Here is a 21,459-nt window from a genome sequence, read left to right on the forward strand (position 1 = left end):
ATTTTTTTTATATTATCAAAGATTATAATTGTACAGTATTGAGAAATATAGAACAAAATACAATTATTGGAGGATAACTGCTCTACAATATTGTATTGACCTCTGGCACTCATCAACACAAATCAATGACAGGTATACATACATAGGTTTCCTCCCTCCTGAACCCCCATCCCATCTCCCACCCCTCTAGGTTGTCAGAGAACACTGGGTTGAGCTCCCTGTTTTATACAGTAAATTCTCACTTGCTATCTATTTTACATATGGTAATGTATATGTTTCCATGCTATTCTCTCCAATTATCGCTTATTTTTTTACTTAATAACTTTTTAATTAAAATACATTTATTATATAACATCATGTAAAATTTATGTGTACAACATACACTTTATTGATATAATAGCCTTCTATACAGCATGAAGTCAGTGGCACTCATACTTTCCCCTAAGATCTACAATTCCCCCATTATTTGCTTTCAACTTTTCCAAAAAAAATTGACTCCCTTTTCTATCACCTTCCATTTCCAATTTTTTTAAAATTAATTTATTTATTGAAGTATAGTTGATTTACAGTATTGTGTTAATTTCTGCCATATAGCAAAGTGAGTTATTTATACACATATAAATACATTCTTTTAAAAATTCTTTTCCATTCTGGTTTATTACAGGATGTCAAATATAGTTCCCTGTGCTCTACAGTAGGACCTTGTCAGGTCTTGTGCTATCATGATCTGGTAGATTTTGAAAGTTCTAGAAGAAGAGCACATTTCAGAGATTCTCTTATAGTAGTATTTTGCTCTTTCCTCAAAGCCTCCTTTCTTTTGTGTATGATATGCTCCTCGCCCCACCCCCCCCCACCCTACCCCCATCTTTGCTGTCACATCATTCTCTTTTATGTTCACAGTGGTGGCCAACACACCCAGCGGGGAGGAGGTGATGTGAGAGACACGCTCTCATTTGGAGGGAAATCTGATTGGGGAACAGTGAGGGTTCAAAGTTATTTTGTTCCTTGCATCTTGCAGGCCACTTTCATGATTGCTTTCCTAGAGCTGATTCTCCTGCATCTCCCATCACCCTACCTTCTCTGGTGATGCTGTTCACACTAGCATGTTGATGGGGATGCAAGAGGCCATGGGTACAGGTGATGATGTAGGGTGGAAGGAATAGGTCAGCTGGTCATAGCTGCAAGAGGAAAAGGGCTGATTTAGCATCATTGAGAGCTGCTTTAGGAAGTTCTATAATGAGCAGATTTTTAGGAGGGGAGGGAGCAGCTTTTTATAAACAGGGATACAGGGACAGGGCTTCCCTGGTGGCTCAGTGGTAAAGGATCGGCCTGCCAATGCAGGAGACATAGGAGACACGGGTTCAGTCCCTGGGTCAGGAAGATCCCCTGGAGGAGGAAATTGCAACCTACTCCAGTATTTTTACCTGGGAAATCCCATGGACAGAGGAGCCTGCTGGGCTACAGTCCACGGGGTCACAAAGAGTCAGACATGACTGAGCATGCACATGGCATGTGGCAACCAGGGAGTGCTGGGAGCATGGCTGTTTTTATTGCTGTTACTATTAGGTTACTAAACCTAAATGTCTCCACTCCTTACGTTCATTTTCTTTTCTCTCCCCCACGATCTAGGTTCATGGTGATGCTTCTTTCTGTGGTCAAGGGATTGTTCCTGAAACATTTACACTCTCTAATCTCCCACATTTCAGAATTGGTGGGAGTGTCCATTTGATTGTCAATAACCAGCTGGGTTACACCACTCCTGCAGAAAGAGGAAGGTCTTCCTTATACTGTAGTGACATCGGTATGTAACCCAGGGAAGAGCTGATGTTGTTGAGTCAAATAAGGAATTCCTAGAGAAACTTATATTATAGTTCACTCAGAACAGGGAACCTCACTGCTGGTCCCATTTTAAATTTTGGATCAGATATGGTCAGTGGTCACCAACAGTGTTGTTAATGTTCCTTTAAAAGTCCAAGTGTGATCTTTCAATCCCAGGAAATAAGACAAGAGTAGAACTTAGAGGGTCCCATCTCAAATTGCTGAAGTATCCAGTCGAATGATCTGGTATAATCCAGAGATCAACACAGTTAGTACAACTGGAGTAATTGTCTTTAGGATATTCAGAGTACCCAAGACCACAGTCAAAAAGGATGTGTTCAACCAGTAAATCTGGCCAAGGGGTCTGGTTGGAAATCAGATGTGAAGAAGCAAAGGCATCCTGTTTTACCCTGTGGAAACTGACAATATTAAAAGAAACACAGGGCTTCTTATTATTCATTCCCTATTTCATAGAATTGAGAGAACTGTCAGATGGTGAGAACTGTACTGTTTTTACATCCAGAGCCTGGCCTGGTTGCCATTTGGGACTATCTATGTGAATTTTTTGTGATTAGTTAGAGATTTTGAAAATTCATTCTCAACCAACTTTTTGAAGAAATCCTTTTTTTTTGCCTTAGGATACATCTTTTAAAGACTCTTTATCTCAGGAGGAAAGATAATAGTCATAATGATAATAACACACATGCATCAGTTATTAGGTACCAGGCTGTTAAGCACTTTATATGCATTAACTCATTGATGCTTTAGGACATCACTGGGAGATAGGAGCATTAGTCCAGTGTCCTAGATTAGGAGACTGGAATTCATAACTTCACCAGAATCACACCAACACAAATACTGGGTCTGAAACTCTCTCTTGTCAGCTGGCCTCCAAAGTACAGGTTCTTTTTTTTTTTCGTGGTGGGTGGGGAGGTGTTGCACTGTGTAACTTGCAGGATCTCAGTTCCCTGACCAGGGATTGAACCTGGCCTTGGCAGTGAAAGCCCGGAATCCTAACCATTAGGCTTCCAAGGAAATCCTAAAGTGCGGGTTCTTAACACCCAAGCCATACTACCCCTACGATGTGGGCTGTCTCCCCAGGTGGGCAAGAAGATTTGGGGATAGGTTCATGGGGTGACTGGCTGGCTTCATTTCTGTCTTCTCTCCCTCAGGGAAGCTGGTGGGCTGCGCCATCATCCACGTCAATGGAGACAGCCCAGAGGAAGTTGTGCGGGCCGCGCAACTGGCGTTCGAATACCAGCGCCAGTTCCGGAAAGACGTGATTGTTGACTTGTTGTGCTACAGGCAGTGGGGCCACAATGAGCTGGACGAGCCCTTCTTCACCAACCCGGGCATGTACCAGATCATCAGGTACGAGGCGGAACCATCATGTGTGCTCTCCCCTACAGTGCTCGCATTAGTATTTGTATCAGACTCACTCCAGGAGGGTGACCAGCTTTCCCAGTGTGCCTGGGACATGACACTCTCAATGCGCAAACTGGGACAGCCCTGAGCACACTGGGATGATCACCCCACGAGTCACAGGAAAGGTCCCCATGTTCTTCCAACTCTACATGTCTCCTCAGTGAAGAGACAAAGGGAAGTTTAACAGCCTCACTTAGCAGGTGGGAGGACTGAACAGCCAGGTCGTGAGATTTCCTTTCTAGATGCTAGAAAGTAGAACAGATCCCTCTTTCCTGCTTGATTTCCTCATAGACATAAAGCAGAGGAATAAACTTGGTGACATTTTATGGGCCTTTCTGGTCATAGGTAGCAGATTGCCCTTGGAGGAACAAATCTGGGTTCTCCATTGACCGTTTTTTTCCTTTTTTAAGCCACCCAGTTTTCTTTTTTCCTTTTCTTTGGCTGCACTGGTCTTTGTTGCAACCCACAGGCTTTTCTTGTTGCAGCACAAGGGCTCTCTAGTTTCCCCGTAGCGTGATGAATCTTAGTTCCTAGACCAGAGATTGAACCCATGTCCTCTGCATTGGAAGGCGGATTCTCAACCACTGAACCACCGAGGAAGTCCTTCCATTTAGCTTTGAACTTAGCACCCGAATGACCTGATATGACTTGGGACCCCATTTTTAAGAATATATCCTGTCTACCTTTCACTTTTTTTAAGGATTACAGTGGTCAATGTGACCAGACTTTGTCATGTAAAATATTATGGGAATGCAGAGCAGCAGCATGATTATTTCTATTTTTGTAAAATCCAGATATGGAATAGTTACAGGCTTCTTCAAGCAACCTGAAACAGGTGTTGGCAAATTTGGTTCAAACTTTTTTAAGTAAAAAAATGCAGAATAAGTAGATAATGTAGGTCAGCCTCATAAATAACTGTCCAGAATTAACAATTGGTAAAAAACAAATAAACAAAAAAAACTCCTCTACTCATTATTTCTGTCTGACTGTAGAGAGAAGCTTATAAAGATAAACTTGTTTTCTCTAGCTTGCCTGGAGCAGGTGGTTACACACCATTACCTTTAAAAAACAAAGTTATTGGCGTGAAAGTCATATGACATAAAATAGGCTTTTTTTTTTGGCTGCTCAGCATGGCATATGGGATCTTAGTTCCCCTACACCCTCTGCAGTGGAAGCGTGGAGTCTTAGCCACTGGACCAACACAGAATTCCTTAAATGGACCATTTTTTTTTTAACTTTTTATTTTATATTGGCGTATAGCCAATTAACAATGTTGTTAGTTTCATGTACACAGCAAAAGAACTCAGCCATACATATATATGTATCCATTCTTCCCCAAACTCCCATCCCATCCAGGCTGCCACATAACATTGAGCAGAATTCCATGTGCTATACAGTAAGTTAAAATGGACCATTTTAAAGTGAATGATTCAGTGTGAATTGTATTAATACAAGCACCTTCTCTGTCTAGTCCCAAAACATTTCCTGCATACGTTTTTATAGCAATGACACTTCAGAATACCTTTGATAATAACTGTGTCTGTCTCTTTTTGATTTTTACAAACATGATTGATTTTTGTTTCCCTCCTCCTTGGACAGAGCCCGGAAGAGCATCCCCGATACGTATGCAGAGTTCCTTATGGCCAACGGCCTCACAACCCAGGAGGAGGTGTCAGAAATCAAAGCCTCCTACTATGTGAAGTTAAATGGCCATTTGACTAATGTGGCCCACTACAGGCCCCCTGCCATGAGCCTGCAGGCCCACTGGCAAGGCTTGGTTCAGCCAGAAGCTTGTATTACCTCCTGGAACACAGGTGTGCCCCTTGACCTCCTGCGGTTTATTGGCAAGAAGTCTGTGGAGGTGCCTGAGGAGCTCCAGATACACGGTCACCTTCTGAAGATGCACGTGCAGGTAGGGAGCCCAGGTACCGCGAGGCATTGTTTGTCTATCTCTCACAGCCAAGGAATTGGCGTTGGTCTGGTCTTGTTGGTTGGCTAATGCACTTGGCAGATATTTAATGTGAGTCATTAGTTTCTACAAACTGATCCTAGTGGAGTTTTGGTACAGTCAATTAACTCAGATTTTGTCTACCTCTAACTTCTATTTTTCCTCCACTTATTTGTTCATTCATTCATTCATAATGTCTAGGGACTTCCCTGGTGGTTCAGTGTGCCAAGGTCCAATTTGCCTTCTAATGCAGGGGGGTGGGGGTTCCCTCTCTGGTCAGAGAGCTAAGGTCCCATAGGTCTCACTGCCAAAAATCCAGAATATAAACAACAGAAGCAATATTGAAACAAATTCAATAAAGACTAAAAAAATTGTCCACATAAAAAAAAATTTTAAAACCCCAAACATGTCTTATACATCATATGTATAGTTACTGCATGCCCATTATTAAAACCACAGCCACACAGGAATGCCCGTTTTGGTTTTTCTGAGCTGTGAGCAGAAGGCGCTTTCATTTTGGGTAGGCAGGGGGGTGGCTTAAATAAATGAATAAAAATCAATACACATAGTCCCCAAAAGCAACATTTGGATCCTTAAACATATTGAGGTTTTACCTATTGTCTTGTGTTAAGTATAAATTGACATACATTGCTCTGGTTTGCCTGCAACTTAGTGGTTTCCTGGAACATGGAACTTCCAGCTCTAAAACTGGAAAGCAAGGAGATACAGGCCTTCATCTTTCTTGAACTTGGATGAAGGCATGATGAACTCTGGATTATTTTTAAAACACTAATTTGGTTTGTAAGTTTCTATTATAGGTATAGAGACCATGAAAACAATCTGTGTACTCACTATCCGACTGAAAGAGTAGAATATTACTTACACCACACACCCCCACTCTCCCCACTCTGCCAACTCCGTGCTACCTCCTCTCATCCATCCGCCAGGTTAACCAGTCACCTGAGTGCCTGTTTGTTTTGCCTGCTTTCAAACATCATATACTTGCTGTCATTACTCTCATGTTTCCTTCTGCACTTCCTGTTGTATTTAATACTACGTTTTGGAGACTTAGCCGTTGTTGCATTACATTTTTTGAACTCTGTGAAAAAGAATGTAGGCTCTTAAAAGTTTCTTTTCCCCTCCTCTTCAATTTTAGTCTCGAGTGGAGAAAGTGATGGATGGAACAAAGTTAGACTGGGCCACCGCAGAAGCTCTTGCGTTAGGCTCATTGCTTGCTGAAGGTACGACTTTTCTGTATAGCTGCACAATGGATAGGGGATGCATTATATGACATCTCTTATCCGTGATGCCTGCAGTTTTGAGTTACAGCTACCTTGTATCGTTTTTATTGACTAGAGAGGTTCTCGGATGTGGTGACTCTTCTTACCTGAAAACACTATTTAATCTTAGTATAAGTCATGTTGATAACCTTCATCAGCAAATAGACTATAGAAACACAGGATTCAGGGCTGACTATATTGGAAAGATATTTTCCCTTAGTAATTGTAGGCCAAATGATGACTCTTCATTCTTAAACAGTTTCACTTTGACTACAGAGTTTTGAATATAGGACAGGTACATTTTAAGAAGGATAATCTATTATCCTAAGGGCGATTCTCAGGATGAGCTGGTGTATAAGAATTCAGGGTCACCAGGCCTTATTATCACTTAGGTTATTCATGGGAATCTGGATTTTTCTTTTCCTCTTCTTGCTTGCTTAAGGTTTTAATGTCCGTCTGAGTGGCCAAGATGTGGGCCGTGGAACTTTTAGCCAGAGGCACGCAATGGTTGTTTGCCAGAAGACAGATGACACTTATATCCCCCTGAACCATATGGACCCTAATCAAAAGGGGTTTCTAGAGGTAGGACATTTCGTTATCTAGTGTAACACCCAGGTGGCAATGATCATAGCTACAGACTTCTTAGCGATATATGTCGGTAACATCTGAACTTTGGGTTCAGCACTTTTTGGAATAAGGGGATGCTGAATCGATAGACAGTGCAGGTCTATCCACTTGGAATGGAAGCAACAGACTAGCAAGTAGACTAGAGCTGTTTCACTCTGGCTACTTATCTGTATTCAGGTAAATGTCAAATGGATGTTCATTTTGTCAATTCAAAATTGACATTATAACCTGCTTGTTGCTGAATTCATTAAAATAAATCAAAGATGTGGATAATAGGCCAACATTTCTTGACAACTTAAAAAAAAAAACACTTCCATAAGCTTATTTTATTCCTTAGGACTTAGCAGGCTTGATGAATTTATCTGTTACCATGTATTTCCAGTCATTGAGTTAGATTCATTAGAGTCAAGAGCAGAGCCTAGGTCTTTTCATTTTTGTTTCTCTAACAACTAGCATGGTGCCTGGCACATGAAGTTTATGGAATTATCCTTTAAGGTACAATTAGTGGCATATCATCTTTTTTCCCTACTCTAGCAATTTGTCTGAGACCATGGGGTTTACTGATATTCAATATTTTTAAAAAATTCACTTGTCAAAAGCAAGATTCCAGGAAATTACTTAAAGGACATGCAGCTCATATTTTCTTTAAATTAGTCTAAAATCCCCACCTTGATCAGTTATCTAGATTGGTGATCTAGATACGGAAACATCTAGTATTTCCCCTACCCAATCAATGTCTTTTATTGATTTGTGATTTGATATATGGTATCAGTTAACTTTGAATATTGCACTAGGTCAGCAACAGCCCGCTGTCGGAAGAGGCCGTCCTGGGATTCGAGTATGGGATGAGCATTGAAAGCCCTAACCTGCTGCCCCTCTGGGAGGCTCAGTTTGGCGATTTCTTCAATGGCGCCCAGATCATCTTTGACACGTTTATCTCTGGAGGTTGGTGTCTGGTGGACGCATCACACCAGCTGCACGGGGAGAAGCGTATGGAAAGGGGCCATAGCTGTGGCCACAGCATCTCTTGCCCCACGAGCTGGGGGCCCGTCCTGTCATCCACTGGGGCAGGGCAGCTGTCAGACAGTTCAATATGCTGTTGGGAAGAGCATGTAAGCCTCTGCGAGCAGAAAGGCTGCGTCTCCTGGGGAGCATGCTTGGCTGTAGGGAATGGTATCTGTACTTGCCGCACTCCTGAGAGGTCTGATTTTCAGGTCTGCTTTTGGTATGTGTTGAGTAACTACAGCATGAATAATGAGCAGGCAGCAGTGACACAGTGAGGACTTGTGATTAGAATGAATGTGTGTGTGTCAGTTGCTCATTCATGTCCGACTCTTGTGACCCCATGGACACCCTACCAGGCTCCACTGTCCATGGGATTCTCCAGGCAAGAAAACTGGAGTGGGTTGCCATTCCCTTCTCCAGGGGATCTTCCTGACCCAGGGATCGAACCTGGGTCTCCTGCATTGCAGGTGGACTCCTTACTATCTGAGCCACCAGGGAAGCCCGATTAGAATGAATGACAGTCTTGAAAAGCTGCTCCCCACAGCCCAGGGTCACACAAGTATCTCAGAGTTGGAAGTTGTGCATCTTACTAGGTTTAATCATCACTTACAAAAGCAGTGCCCGCTCACTGTAGAAATTCCAAGTATATAAAATACAAGTCTGAGTCTCCCCCCAGACCCTCCCCATATTTTCTGGGGGGAACCACTTATGGATTTTGTGTGCACACCTCAGACCCTTCTCGTGGTTGCTTCTCTGTAACTTTGTGGTCATGAGGAAGAAAAGAGGCTTGAGGAGACTGGACTTTGCCATGTCCAGAGACTCTTCTAAAGAGTCTACTTCTCTTGTTTTGGATCTTGGGTTCTAGGGCTCAGTAGTTGTGGCGCACGGGCTTAGTTGCCCTGAGGCATGTGAAATCTTCCTGGACCAGGGACGAACCCTTGTCCTCCGCATTGGAAGGGGGATTGTTAACCACTGGACTACAGAGGAAGTCACTACCTTTTTTTTTAACCTGGCAACCTGCATTGAGCAAGTCTATCCATGTCATTTTTCCAATGGCATTTGCTCACTTCTTGTCTCTGTGTCACATTTTGTTACTTCTTGCAATATTTTAAGCTTTTACATTATTAGTATATTTGGGATGGTGATCTGTGATCAGTGATCTTTGATGTCACTATTGTGAAAAGACTGATTGCTGAAGGCTCAGATGATGGTTAGCAGTTTTTAGCAAGAAAGTTTCTTTTAATTAAGGTATGTGCATGGTTTTTTCAATCACAATGCTCTTGCACATTTGCTAGACTGTTGTATAGTGTAAATATAAATTTTACACACAGTGGGAAACCAAACAATTCATGTAACTCACTTTATTGCAGAGTCCTGGACTGGAACCTGCAATATCTTGGAGGTTTGTCTGTATTTTCCTCCTAAGGAGAAAGCACATGCATTGAAAATGGTTTTGAGGGGGTTAGTTTGAGGCAAACTAACAGGTGTCTTACTGCCCAGTCAGCTACGGTGGTTTGGCACCTGCGTTGTAGGTTTTCACTTCCACCGCTGCTTTACAGGTGAGGCCAAGTGGCTCCTCCAGAGCGGCATCGTGGTCCTCCTTCCCCATGGGTACGACGGGGCTGGACCGGAGCACTCATCTTGTCGAATAGAGCGTTTCTTGCAGGTATGTCCACTGCCTTCTAGATTCCAAGGAATGTTTTCCCTGCTTCCTAGGTGCTCTGAAATAGAACTGCCTCCTGCAAACACTCCTGAATGTGAACCTTGGACTGTAAGACATCGTAGTATTTGAATGAAACAGATACAATGCAACATCAGTCAATATTTCTTGGAAATACAATGCTTCAAGCATGTTAGTATCATGGTTTCATGGCAGTGAAAGTTCTTCTTATGTGGCAAATAAATATCAGTAGTTTCTGAGTCAAGCTGATCATCGGAATCATCTAGGGAGCCTTTTATAAACAGAGATGCAGGGACCAACGGCTTCCCAGGTGGCTCAGTGGTAAAGAATGTGCCTGCCAATGCAGGAGTCACAAGAGATGAAGGTTCTGTCCCTAAGCTGGGAAGATCCTCTGGAGGAGGAAATGGCAACCCACTCCAGTATTCTTGCCCGGAAAATCCCATGGACAGAACTGCCTGGTGGGCTACAGTCCATCGGGTTGCAAAGAATCAGACGTGACTGAGTGAGCACACACGCAGGAACTAGGACCAAGCCGAGATCCAAGTAGTGATAGTATTTTTATAAAATGATTCATGACCATTAAAAATTTGAAGTAACAACCCAGAAGTTACCATTGTTATCTTTTGGTAAGAATCATTACCAATGCCACTTAATGCATATTACTTCCTAATATTTTATTATAAAAAATTTCAAACATAAAGAAAAGGTGGAAAAATGTTACAGAGAATATTCGTATGCCCACTTGCTACATTCTTCCATTAATATCTTATTACCCTTGTTTTATCATGTATCTATTCATCCGTCATTCCTCTATCTATCTGTAAATGCATGTAATTTTTGCATGTATTTGAAAGTAAACGAAGACGTCGGTACACATCACCTTAAGTATGTGTATAGGTAATTATCTTAGCATGCATGCAGATAAAATATATATAAAGGTGATAGATTAGTAGACAGGTAGATAGTAGATAGATAAATGCATGTAACTGTGTTTGGTTGGTAAAGACAGATAAATAATTTCATAAAAATTAGATTACAGAAATAAATTGCAGGTAAATTAAAAGAATTGAGTGTGAAATACACAACTGTAATTTTTCAAAGAAGTTTAGGAAATGAGTACACAAAAGATACAATTTGGGAGTCATCAGTTTTGTTGTTGTTGTTTTTGGCCATGCAGCCTGGCTTGTAGGATCTTAATTCCCTGACCAGGGATCAAACCCAGGCCCTAGCAGTGAAAGCACCGGGTACTAACTGATAAACTGCCAGGGAATTCCTCTCCGCTGCTTCTTGACTGGGGTTAGAAGACATGCCTCCACTTTCTGTCCCAGCAGAGTCTTCTGAGAGTTCATTCCTCATCCTCAGCTTTTCAACCTCGTTAGCTGTTTTTATTCTTATCTGTAAAACAAACTATCCTTGCATTTATTTCATCAGGAGAGTGAGATTCAGACAGTGCATCCTTCCAACATATTCGCCCCACAGGCATCAAAGTCTGTATTTTTCACAAAGTCTCTTCCAGATGCTTCTTTTTTAAATTTTAATTATTTTTGGCCATGCCACACAGCTTGTGGGATCTTAATTCCCTGGGGATTGAACTTGTGCCCTAGACAGTGAAAGCACCGAGTCCTGACCACTGGACCATCAGGGAATTCCCCCTCTTCAGATGCTTGTTGCAGTCCACCGTGTTTGGAAGGAACCACGTTAGAACACACAGTCTTGGCAGATGGGAGCCATCAGGCCTCTTCTGGTGAATTCTTCACGGGTCATACATTTACCTTCTAGTCTTCTTCTGTGAGGAAGAGACACATCTCCTCTCCATCTTGTGGAGATGCCGGCTTCCCCTTAACATAGCCTGTGCCCTTAGGATGGAGTGAGCTGACTCAACTGTCAGCTCTTTCCTCTCACTTCTCTCCCAGATGTGTGACAGCACAGAGGAGGGTGTGGACGGGGACACTGTGAACATGTGCGTGGTTCACCCCACCACGCCTGCCCAGTACTTCCATCTGCTCCGGAGACAGATGGTTCGGAACTTCAGGAAACCTCTCATCCTTGCTTCTCCGAAGACACTGCTCAGACTCCCCGTAAGTAGAAAAAGCTGAAAGCTGGTTTGTCAGTCTTTCTCCTCTGGCCATATATTCCCCTGCATTTCCCTCTCTTTTGTATATCTGGTTGCAGTTCTAAATAATAGAAATGTCTCTTTAGTTTTAGTTAACCATGCTGCTGTGTTTCTCTTCTTTTAATCTTTCAAGAATAACTAGAAATCCAGGTTTCTTGCAGTTTCATTGTTGTGAAGGACAGGCATAGCAGATATTATCACCCTGGTATCCCAGCCTGAGCAGAAATAATCTTTTAGAAAACATTTCAAAGTCCAAATGGTGTCAGCACTGCTTTGTTTATAGTCGCAAGTTGGGTATTTAAAGTACTTTGATGAAAACAAGTGGTTTTATTCATTGACTTTGTGTATGTGTGTGTGTGTGTGTGTGTGTGTGTGTGTGTAGCAGAGTTTTATTAAAGTGAAAAGGGACAGAGAAAGATTCTGACATAGACATCAGAAGGGGGATGGAGAGTGCCCCTTTACTGACTTTTATTTAGACTTTTTTGGTGAAATGATTTATCACAGGTATACTCCCTTTCGAACATTGTAACAATATAGCTTATCTACTCCCTGGCTTCACAAGGGAACGTTTTCTCTTGATTTACCCTAAGTGTTAAGTGCACAAATGTTTTTTAAATCACACAAATATGCTAGTTTTCAAGCGGCAGGATTCAAGATAATAAGTACTTTTAAGCATGTGTTTATCCCATCTGCTATCATTTTTTTCAGTTTTGTCTGAGAGTCTGAATTAGAATTAAAAGTTCATGTTTATTGGGCTGCCACTGGTGAGGTGGACCATGTCATTCAGGACTTGGCTGTCCGAGACTGTTGTGTGCTTCTCACCAAGGTCAGAGAGCGTGTGTTTCGAAGTGACGGGTGTTGAGAGACGCTGCCAGGGATTTGGCTTCAGGGTTGTCTTTTTCAGCGGTTTCTAGCATTTGGAGGAGAGTGAGGTGACCCTTGCTCTCACTGCTGAGTGTGGGCACTGGAGCTCTCCCAGAGTGAGCACCCGCTTACATGTGGCGCTCCAGACGCCTCACCTGTCCCAGCCCGGCCTCGGGTCAGTAATGAGGGAACGTTTCTCAGCTTCTTTCACCAAGGGCAGCAGCTCATTTGTTTGGTCTATTTGTTCTCCCTGTGAACAACCTTGTGTGTTTCAAGGTGGCTTCCGGAACATCACGGGACATTTGAGACAAGTGAATGCAATTCCTTTCTTTCTTCCATTTTTTGCTTGTTTGTTTTTTGGCCATTACATGTGGCATGCAGGATCTTAGTTCCCTGACCAGGGATTGAAACTAAGCCCCCTGCTTTGGGATCACGTGGTCTTAACCACCGGACAGCCAGGGAAGTCCCTTACGCTGTCTTTCTGATGGGGCCCTCTTGACACTGATATTTTGAAATAGCAATGTGAAACGGGCCAAGTCAAAATGTAAAGTTACTATAGTTTATTTCTAAGAATTATATACATCTGGGATTCTTGAACCCAACTTTCATTGTATCCCTAAGGTTGTCATCTGCTCCCTCCATCATACCTAAAAGGAGACTAATAATATTAAATATATTATATATATATGTATATATGTTACTAGGTATTGAGTGAACTGTTAAAAGTTTCACTGAGAATTTCTTTTGCCATTTGAAATTGAGAATAAGAGTTCATTTTCTGGCCCTAATGCTCCACCCCTCTCCCCAGTCTAATATACAATTTATTAAACAAATAAGTGAAGCCTTCCTTGGGGAACTTAAAAAATACCAACAGCTATCCTACAGATTTTCAAATGAAAAACTATGCTTATTAAGTCTTCAAATATCTTCATTAGACACATAAGTCCTTTTGTTAGTGGAAAGTCAGCAGTACCAGTACTGAATTTGGATTTCTTCCTGAATATTGGTACAGTGATTGAGCAGAATGTACACAGCCAACCCTCTCCATGCATGGCCTACTCAGGGGTGACTTACCATGTGGCAGACATGGCTCAGAGGTACACCTGTCAAGTGGTACCAAAACCCTACCCAGTTTTGTACATAACTGTGAACTCCAGCTCCTTTTGATTCCTGTTATAGGAAGTGGGGACTGACAAAGGACTCTGGTTCAGAAAGGAGAAAGATTGCCTCCTGTTATGTAGCCAGAGTGTCCCCTTTAGGGTTTCCCAGGTGATGCTAGTGGTAAACTGTTGTGGTCCTTTAATGGACCAGAACTTGGGGGTACAGAGTTGACCGATAAGCAAGTGAAAGAAGGAAGAAAAGAGGCTGAGCCGCATGAAGGGAACAGAGGAGGGAGAGGGAGAGAGAGAGAGAGAGAGACAGGGGGACCAGTGCTCTGATGGAACAAAGGTGTTTATTTAACATATTGTAGGCATATATATACTCTCCTACAAGATAGCCCTTTTTAGCAGAGACAGGGATCAAAAATCTAACAAGTCATCCAGAAAGCCAGAGGCTAGAATCATTCTCAATAGAGGGGGTTGTAAAAGTTACTTTACATATAGGAAGGGAAGAGTTGTAAATGGCTGTTGTTCACCGTATGGAATTTCCAAACGAATGAGATACATGAATTTCTATTATTCCTGAAAACTGGCTTGCCAGCTCTGGGGCACCTGTATTCAGGTGCTGTTAAGGAACATAGAATTCATGCAAGACTGAAAACAGCACACAGGAACCCTCCTGTTAAATGTATCCTGACAGTAAAGAATCCACTTGCCAAGGAAGGAGACTTAAGAGACTTGGGTTCAATCCCTGGGTTAGGAAGATCCCCTGGAGGAGGGCATGGCAACCCACTCCACTGTTCTTGCCTGGAGAATCCCATGGACAGAAGAGCCTAGTGGGCTATAGTCCATAGGGTCACAGAGTTGGACACGACTGAGGTAACTTAGCAATAGCTAATATTATTTTTTTAGATTATATGACAATATTCCACCGTTTATATGGCTGCCCTCAATGACCTCAACTAAATGTCATATACTCATCTGGGACTAGACTACAAGGAAACTAACTTAGATGACAGCAGAAAAGATCAAATCCTTCACCTTGGGCTTCATCAGTTTTCTACTTTAAGTTCTTTACAAGTATTTATTTATTTGGGGGCTGTACCACAAAATATTTATTTTGGGATCTTGGCTCCCTGACCAGGGATTGAAACCCAGGCCCTTGGCACTGAAAGTGCTGAGTCCTAACCACAGGACCGCCCGACAATTCCCAACAAGTATATATTTAAATTGAGCTCAATAATAAAATTTCTTTTCACAATATTCATATATTGTTCTGACTGATGGTTATGTTTATAAATTATCATCAAAATCCTAAAGACAGAAATAATTGCACTACCTTAGCTATGCTGGCTTACAATACAAATTCTATATTATGTTGTTTCTGATTCTCACAGATTAAGGCAGATTTTTAATTGATAATCCACTTGAGTTATCAAACAGAAATTCTAATTGTTAAAATTTTATCATGGCACCAGACAAAAGGCAATAGTCTGTAACCTCAGAGAAACAATTTTACCCTGAAGTATGCAGAACAGATACTTTTGAGAAAGATACTATGTTTATCAGTACATATGTTTACTTATAGTTCCAGGAGAGAATTTGACACTAGTCCTTGGAAAGATCCCTTGTAAGTAAAAGCATCTTCAGCTCCTGTCCATTGGTTGATAGATTTGTGGCTTTTTCTCCACCTCCTTAGGCAGCTGTATCAACTCTTCAGGAAATGGCACCAGGAACAACATTCAAACCGGTCATTGGAGATTCGTCTGTGGATCCAAAAAAGTAATCTGAAGCGGAGCTCTATTTTCATACTCTGCAGTAGATTTGTGACGAGTGGGAGAACTTGTTCATGTTAAGTGAACCAAGTGACCCTAATCTCTTCTGAAACATATAAGTCCTTTAAGTCTATGGTGCAGGAGTTAGATTATGCACAGAAGAGTGAATTTTGGAGTATATGTTACTAAAGAAGGTTTCCCACTGCCTAGCATGACTGAACCCCACTACAGCGCCCACACTGCTTCAGAGGCAAAGCATGTTAATCTCTGTGGTCCCTCCTTTCTTCTGCTACAATTCTTACCTTTTTAAGAAAAATTAATTAATTAATTAAAATTTTTATTTTGGCTTCCTGGGTCTTAGTTGCACCACACGGGATCTTTAGTTGCGGCAGGCAAACTCTTAGTTGCAACATGTGGGACCTAGTTCCCTGGCCAGAGGTGGAACCTGGGTCCCCTGCATTGGGAGCGTGGAGTCTCAGCACTGGACCACCAGGGCAGTCCCTACAATTCTTATTTTAAGATATTTCTGCCCCACCCAATTGTCCCTTTTCTGCCCAACAGGGTTAAGAGTCTGGTGTTCTGCTGTGGCAAACATTTCTATGCCCTGATGAAGCAAAGAGAATCTTTGGAGGCCAGGAAACATGACTTTGCCATCATCCGAATAGAAGAACTCTGTCCTTTCCCACTGGATTCGCTGCAGCAAGAAATGAGCAAATACAAACACGTTAGAGGTAAAGAGTCCTTTTTGTTCGGCTCTTTGTTTTTAAGATAACTGAAATGAAATGTATTTGGAGTATCTCAAATGAAAAGCTGGTACAGGGGAAGTGAGAGTTACTAGAAAGTTGACTCTCATGGAATCTGGCTAAAGCCAATGTCTCCATGTCTTTTCTGGTGTCCCTTGCAGTCTCCCTCCCTCTCATATATGACATCTAATTTCTTGAGTTTGGAGGAATGCTATACTATCATTTATGATAAATCCAGTATGATTGTAAAAGATAAGCCTTTTTAGCAAGTGGGGCTGGAATAATTGGATATCTATATGCACCTAACACAGAAATTAACTCAAAGTAGATCACAGACCTAAATGTAAAGCTATGAAATTTCTAGAAGAAAATGGATGAAAATTTTTGTGACCTTGAGTTAGGCAAAAAGTTCTCAGACATAACACCAAAAGCACGTTCCAGAAAAGAAAAACTTCATTTTGGTAAAATGAAAAACTTCTGCACCGTGAAAGGCACTGCAAAGAATATAAAAAAAACAAGTTGAAAGCTAGGAGACAATATTTTTAAATATTATACATATCTGACAAAGGAATCTCCAGAATGTTTAAAGAGCTCTGAAAACTCAACAGTGAGAAAACATATAATCCAGTTTTTCAAAAGGTGCAAAAGAATTGAACTGGCATTTTACCAAAGAACCACATGGCAAATAACCATATGAAAGGATCCTCAACATAATCAGTGATAGAGAAATGCAAATTAAGCTAAAGTGAGATATGCTGCTGCTGCTGCTAAGTCGCTTCAGTCGTGTCCAACTCTGTGCGACCCCATAGACGGCAGCCCACCAGGCTCCCCCGTCCCTGGGATTCTCCAGGCAAGAACACTGGAGTGGGTTGCCATTTCCTTCTCCAATGCATGAAAGTGAAAAGTGAAAGTGAAGTCGCTCAGTCGTGTCCGACTCGTAGCAACCCCACGGACTGCAGCCTACCAGGCTCCTCTGTCCATGGGATTCTCCAGGCAAGAGTACCAGAGTAGGGTGCCATTAAGTGAGATATGACTACATACCAATTCAAATGACTAAAATGGAAACAAAACAATATGAAGGACTGATAAGGATGCAGGGCAACTGGTACCCTCAGTCACTGCTGGTGGGGATACAGACTGGTCCAGTCACTCTGGAAAACAGTTTGTCAGTTTCTCATGCAGTTACACACAGGGTTTCTGTACCAGCTAGCAGTCCCACTCCTAGGTATTTACCCAAGAGAAAAGAAAAATCCATGTGTGAATGTCAATAGCAGCTCTATTCATAATTGCCCCAAACTGGAAATGACTCGAACATCCTTCAACTGGTGAATGAAGATACAATCTCTTTGTGCATCCCTACAATATCATAGCTCAACAATGAAAGAGAGTGAACTATTGCAGTTGGCAAAATCACCAATGGATTTTGCTAATTCATGGAAGCCAGACCCAAAAGCCTGCCTGTGTGATTCCATTTATCTGCTTGATCTGGAAAAGGCAGAACTTTGTGGATAGAGAAAAGATCAGTGATTGCTGAAGGCTGGGGGTGAGGGGAAGAGTTGAGTATAAGGGACAGAATGAGGGGATATTTGGGATTGAGAGGATTGTTCTGTATCATTGTGGTGATGTGGTGATGGTGATAGATATATGACTATGCATTTCTCAAAAAAAAAAAAAGATAACACTGTGCCATATTAGAAAGGTATGTATTGAGGATATATGTGTATTTGTATGTATGTGTATATATATATATGTATGTATATATACATATATAGATAGCATGTATGGTATGTGTATGTATGTACACAAACACATACATATTGTGTCTTTGTGTGTGTGTAGTATGTTTTACTTTTGTACTGAGATGAAATTTCTTCTTTTACAGATTTTATCTGGAGTCAGGAGGAGCCTCAGAACATGGGTCCTTGGTTTTTTGTTTCTCCAAGGTTTGAGAAGCAACTGGCCTGCAAGGTAACAGCTCTTCCTTGCAGTGTTTTGTGTATGTCCCATTTCCTCTGGAGTGCCACCAAATAGGTTAATCCCCTATTATCAGTCCAAAGTTCTATAAATATAAACTAAAATATAAAACCTAGTTTTTTAGGCTCCTCTTTCAGACTAAACTTCTGAGTGTTTAGCAAGTTGTCTATGTGTACCTACTAGTATTATGTTAAAAAAACAAAACAAAAACATTGATTATACTCAAAAAGGTAGAAGACCTACCTGTTGGCTACCTTTCCCATTAGCCTACTCAGCATTCTTGCCCCAAAGATTAGTAACCAAGCCCCAGGGGAGGAGAGCCATGAGCTGGCTTGTTTTACAGTAACACTTATTTCAGGCCCACCTGCAATGCTGGTAAACATCAAAGGCCAAGTTCTTAGTTATGTTTTTGGAAGATAAATGCAAGAGAAGAATAATCATGCTTGCTTCTGTTTGTCTTTCTATTCTGCTTTGTTTAGAACTCAAGTCACTTGATATCAGCTTCAATTCAGTTCAGTTGCTCAGTTGTGTCCAACTCTTTGCGACCCCATGAACCGCAGCATGCCAGGCCTCCCTGTCCATCACCAACTCCTGGAATTTACCCAAACTCATGTCCATCGAGTCGGTGATGCCATCCAACCATCTCATCCTCTGTCATCCCCTTCTCCTCCTGCCCTCTATCTTTCCCAGCATCAGGGTCTTTTCAAATGTCAGCTCTTTACATCAGGTGGCCAAAGTATTGGAGTTTCAGCTTCAACATCAGATATCAGCTTACCGGGCTCCAATCATTTTCACCTGTGAATAGTTCTAAATTAGAAAACCCTACAGCTAAAAGCAAGTAACAGTTACCTAAGAACAGGACAAGTTCCTGAATGTGTCTCACCTTATCATGCCTGGAATTTAGTTTTCAATTGTGACATAGATCTCCCTGTAATCTAGTTTATGTCACTCATTACTTTCTAAAAGGGTGACTTATGGTTAAACAACTTAAGAGAAATACATTTGTGTCCCTGGGTAAGCTAAGCAGAGCTCTGATTGAGTTCAAATGTCATTTTATTTCTTTTCTGTTTTCACGATAGCTCCGTCTTGTGAGCCGACCCGCCTTGCCAGTACCGGCTGTGGGAATCGGCACTGTTCACCTACAGCAGCATGAAGAAGTCCTCACCAAGACCTTCACCCCATGACGTCCTTTGAAGAAATACTACTTCTTTGTAAGAAAACTGCCATAAAAAGAAAGGCTTGTCTCCTCCACTTGTTAGGTACCATGAAAAGATTGTATTCCTGGAAGATATTGAGATTGATGAGGGTGGAGGAGAGGTAAATCTAGAATACATGGAACAGCCAAAGGAATTGTTCTTTGAGAATGAATCCCACAAGTCACTTTCCTCCTTAAATGTACCATAATGTTATATTGTTTTAGATCAGAGTGAGTTGTAGAACTGGCTCCTGATCCAGATGTCTTTAGACTCTCCTCTTCCTAATTAACTCTATGTACCCAGGAAAAGTTCTTGAGCATGAATTTATTGCTTCAAGAATCCCATGGACAGAGGAGCCTGGGGGGCTACAGTCCATAGGGTCACAAAGAGTCCGACATGACTGAAGTGACTTACAGTTTTCTTTTTTGGAGTTGATCAGGTTACTGTTTATTGAAACACAACACACATGCCAGGGGAAGTCCAAGGACATCTCTGGAACAGGGGAAGACCCCAACAGTTCCCTATACACGTACACCCAGGCATATAGTGTGAGCCACAGTCCCACTGCTGTGTTTCCTCCAGATTTTCTTAATGCATGTCACTTTCATGAATCCTCCCTTCTTTATTCAAAGTCCTTGAGTACCTATATTTTAATTTTTTGTCATCTCTGGTGCTGCTTTCCAGCCACTGTGAAAAATGTTTTATCAAACACTATAGCAAACTGTATTATTCCTGATTTGTGTTCTTCAGGATCACTACTTTACCCATTATCCTTAAGTATCGGTCCTATTAAATATAAACCTCTGGGTGTAGGATTCTTAGCACATTATTATTGAGTTGTAGCTACAGTGAAATTGATTGGTGGTCTAATTTGCCATAGTATCTTTTTGTCCCCCTTAATTATTCTTGCCGCAATACCTTAATATTTTTAATAAACTCTGGGCGGTGTCTGATATGGGGATTTCAGCCACTGGTTGATCAGCCTCCCCTCTAAAAGTCGCTGCTGTCATATGATGTTTATTTGTGGCACTTAAGGATCACTTTGATAGTGGGGACTTCCCAGTGTTAGGTGCTTTGGGGATTTCTAGAGATCATCAATCTATTCCCTTATTCTGAAATTAGGCTTAGTACTGGAGAGTATAACTAAACATCAGCAAATTTCCTAGCTTTATATGGCTTGGTGCTGCAGAAACTACCATATACCATTCTTGTGTCATAATACTGTTTTCTCAGAAATGGGAGAGTACCCGAGGCCCTGGAATACCCTCTCCACTAGTACTGGCAACTGTCAGTGTCTTTTAGAACCAATGTATAGGTTGTTTTGGCCACAGCAGTAGATTAGTGATTCACATCTTAAATCATAAATCATGTAACTTAGTACCATGCATGTCAACCAATAAAACTACAAAGATCTATTTAATGAGAATGGTTATCAATGTTGTATATTAAACTAGAAAAAAAAAAAAGCACAGGGTCATCTTTTTTTCAGATCTCTTGATTTCCTGAGTTAAAATATTTCAAAAGTCTAAGCACAAAATTAGATGGGAGACTAGAGTTTTTTTAGTTTAGATCTTTCCAAATGTCTAACTTTACACCTCCCAAGTCTGTTTCTTGTTAATCTCCAAGTTGAGCCATGAGATATATCTTCTATATCTTCACCTTCTTACTCTCAATCATCACTGCACCTTGCATCATTATTTTGAATTACCTTGCAGGAAGGGACTGTTAGTTCTCCACAGCAAGTTGCCAAACCAGTTAATTTTGGAAGACTTTTTATTAAAGTATATTACTTTAGTGTTGTTCCCCTGCATCTTCTCTGACTTATATGAAGAGCCAGCTATAATGGAACAAAAATAAGAAATGATCCTGTAAGAGTAGAATGGTGTTTCCTCAATAAATAGTTTATTGAA

The 21,459-nt window shown here is 41.4% G+C and overlaps 1 protein-coding gene across 9 annotated transcripts in view; it reads left to right on the plus strand.

Annotated features, from left to right (window-relative positions):
- The window catches only part of DHTKD1 (dehydrogenase E1 and transketolase domain containing 1), a 43,487-nt gene extending 22,028 nt beyond the window's left edge, over window positions 1-21,459 (plus strand). For 4 of the 9 annotated variants that reach the window (XM_081554090.1, XM_081554092.1, XM_081554091.1 and 1 more), the window contains 12 exons: window positions 1,630-1,801; window positions 2,991-3,189; window positions 4,843-5,155; window positions 6,348-6,432; window positions 6,914-7,053; window positions 7,893-8,043; window positions 9,663-9,769; window positions 11,698-11,862; window positions 15,561-15,643; window positions 16,198-16,367; window positions 18,262-18,347; window positions 19,433-21,459. In XM_081554090.1, the coding sequence (XP_081410216.1) occupies window positions 1,630-1,801; window positions 2,991-3,189; window positions 4,843-5,155; window positions 6,348-6,432; window positions 6,914-7,053; window positions 7,893-8,043; window positions 9,663-9,769; window positions 11,698-11,862; window positions 15,561-15,643; window positions 16,198-16,367; window positions 18,262-18,347; window positions 19,433-19,537 (1,776 nt within the window). In that variant the 3' untranslated portion in view covers window positions 19,538-21,459. Of the gene's footprint in view, window positions 1-1,629; window positions 1,802-2,990; window positions 3,190-4,842; window positions 5,156-6,347; window positions 6,433-6,913; window positions 7,054-7,892; window positions 8,044-9,662; window positions 9,770-11,697; window positions 11,863-15,560; window positions 15,713-16,197; window positions 16,368-18,261; window positions 18,348-19,432 lie in introns of all 9 variants that reach the window. The other 5 variants (XR_014072489.1, XR_014072490.1, XR_014072491.1 and 2 more) reach the window with 3 other exon arrangements.

Source organism: Giraffa tippelskirchi, chromosome 13 (assembly GCF_054371585.1).
Source record: "Giraffa tippelskirchi isolate mGirTip1 chromosome 13, T2T-mGirTip1v1.2.pri, whole genome shotgun sequence".
Classification (NCBI taxonomy): Eukaryota; Metazoa; Chordata; class Mammalia; order Artiodactyla; family Giraffidae; genus Giraffa; species Giraffa tippelskirchi.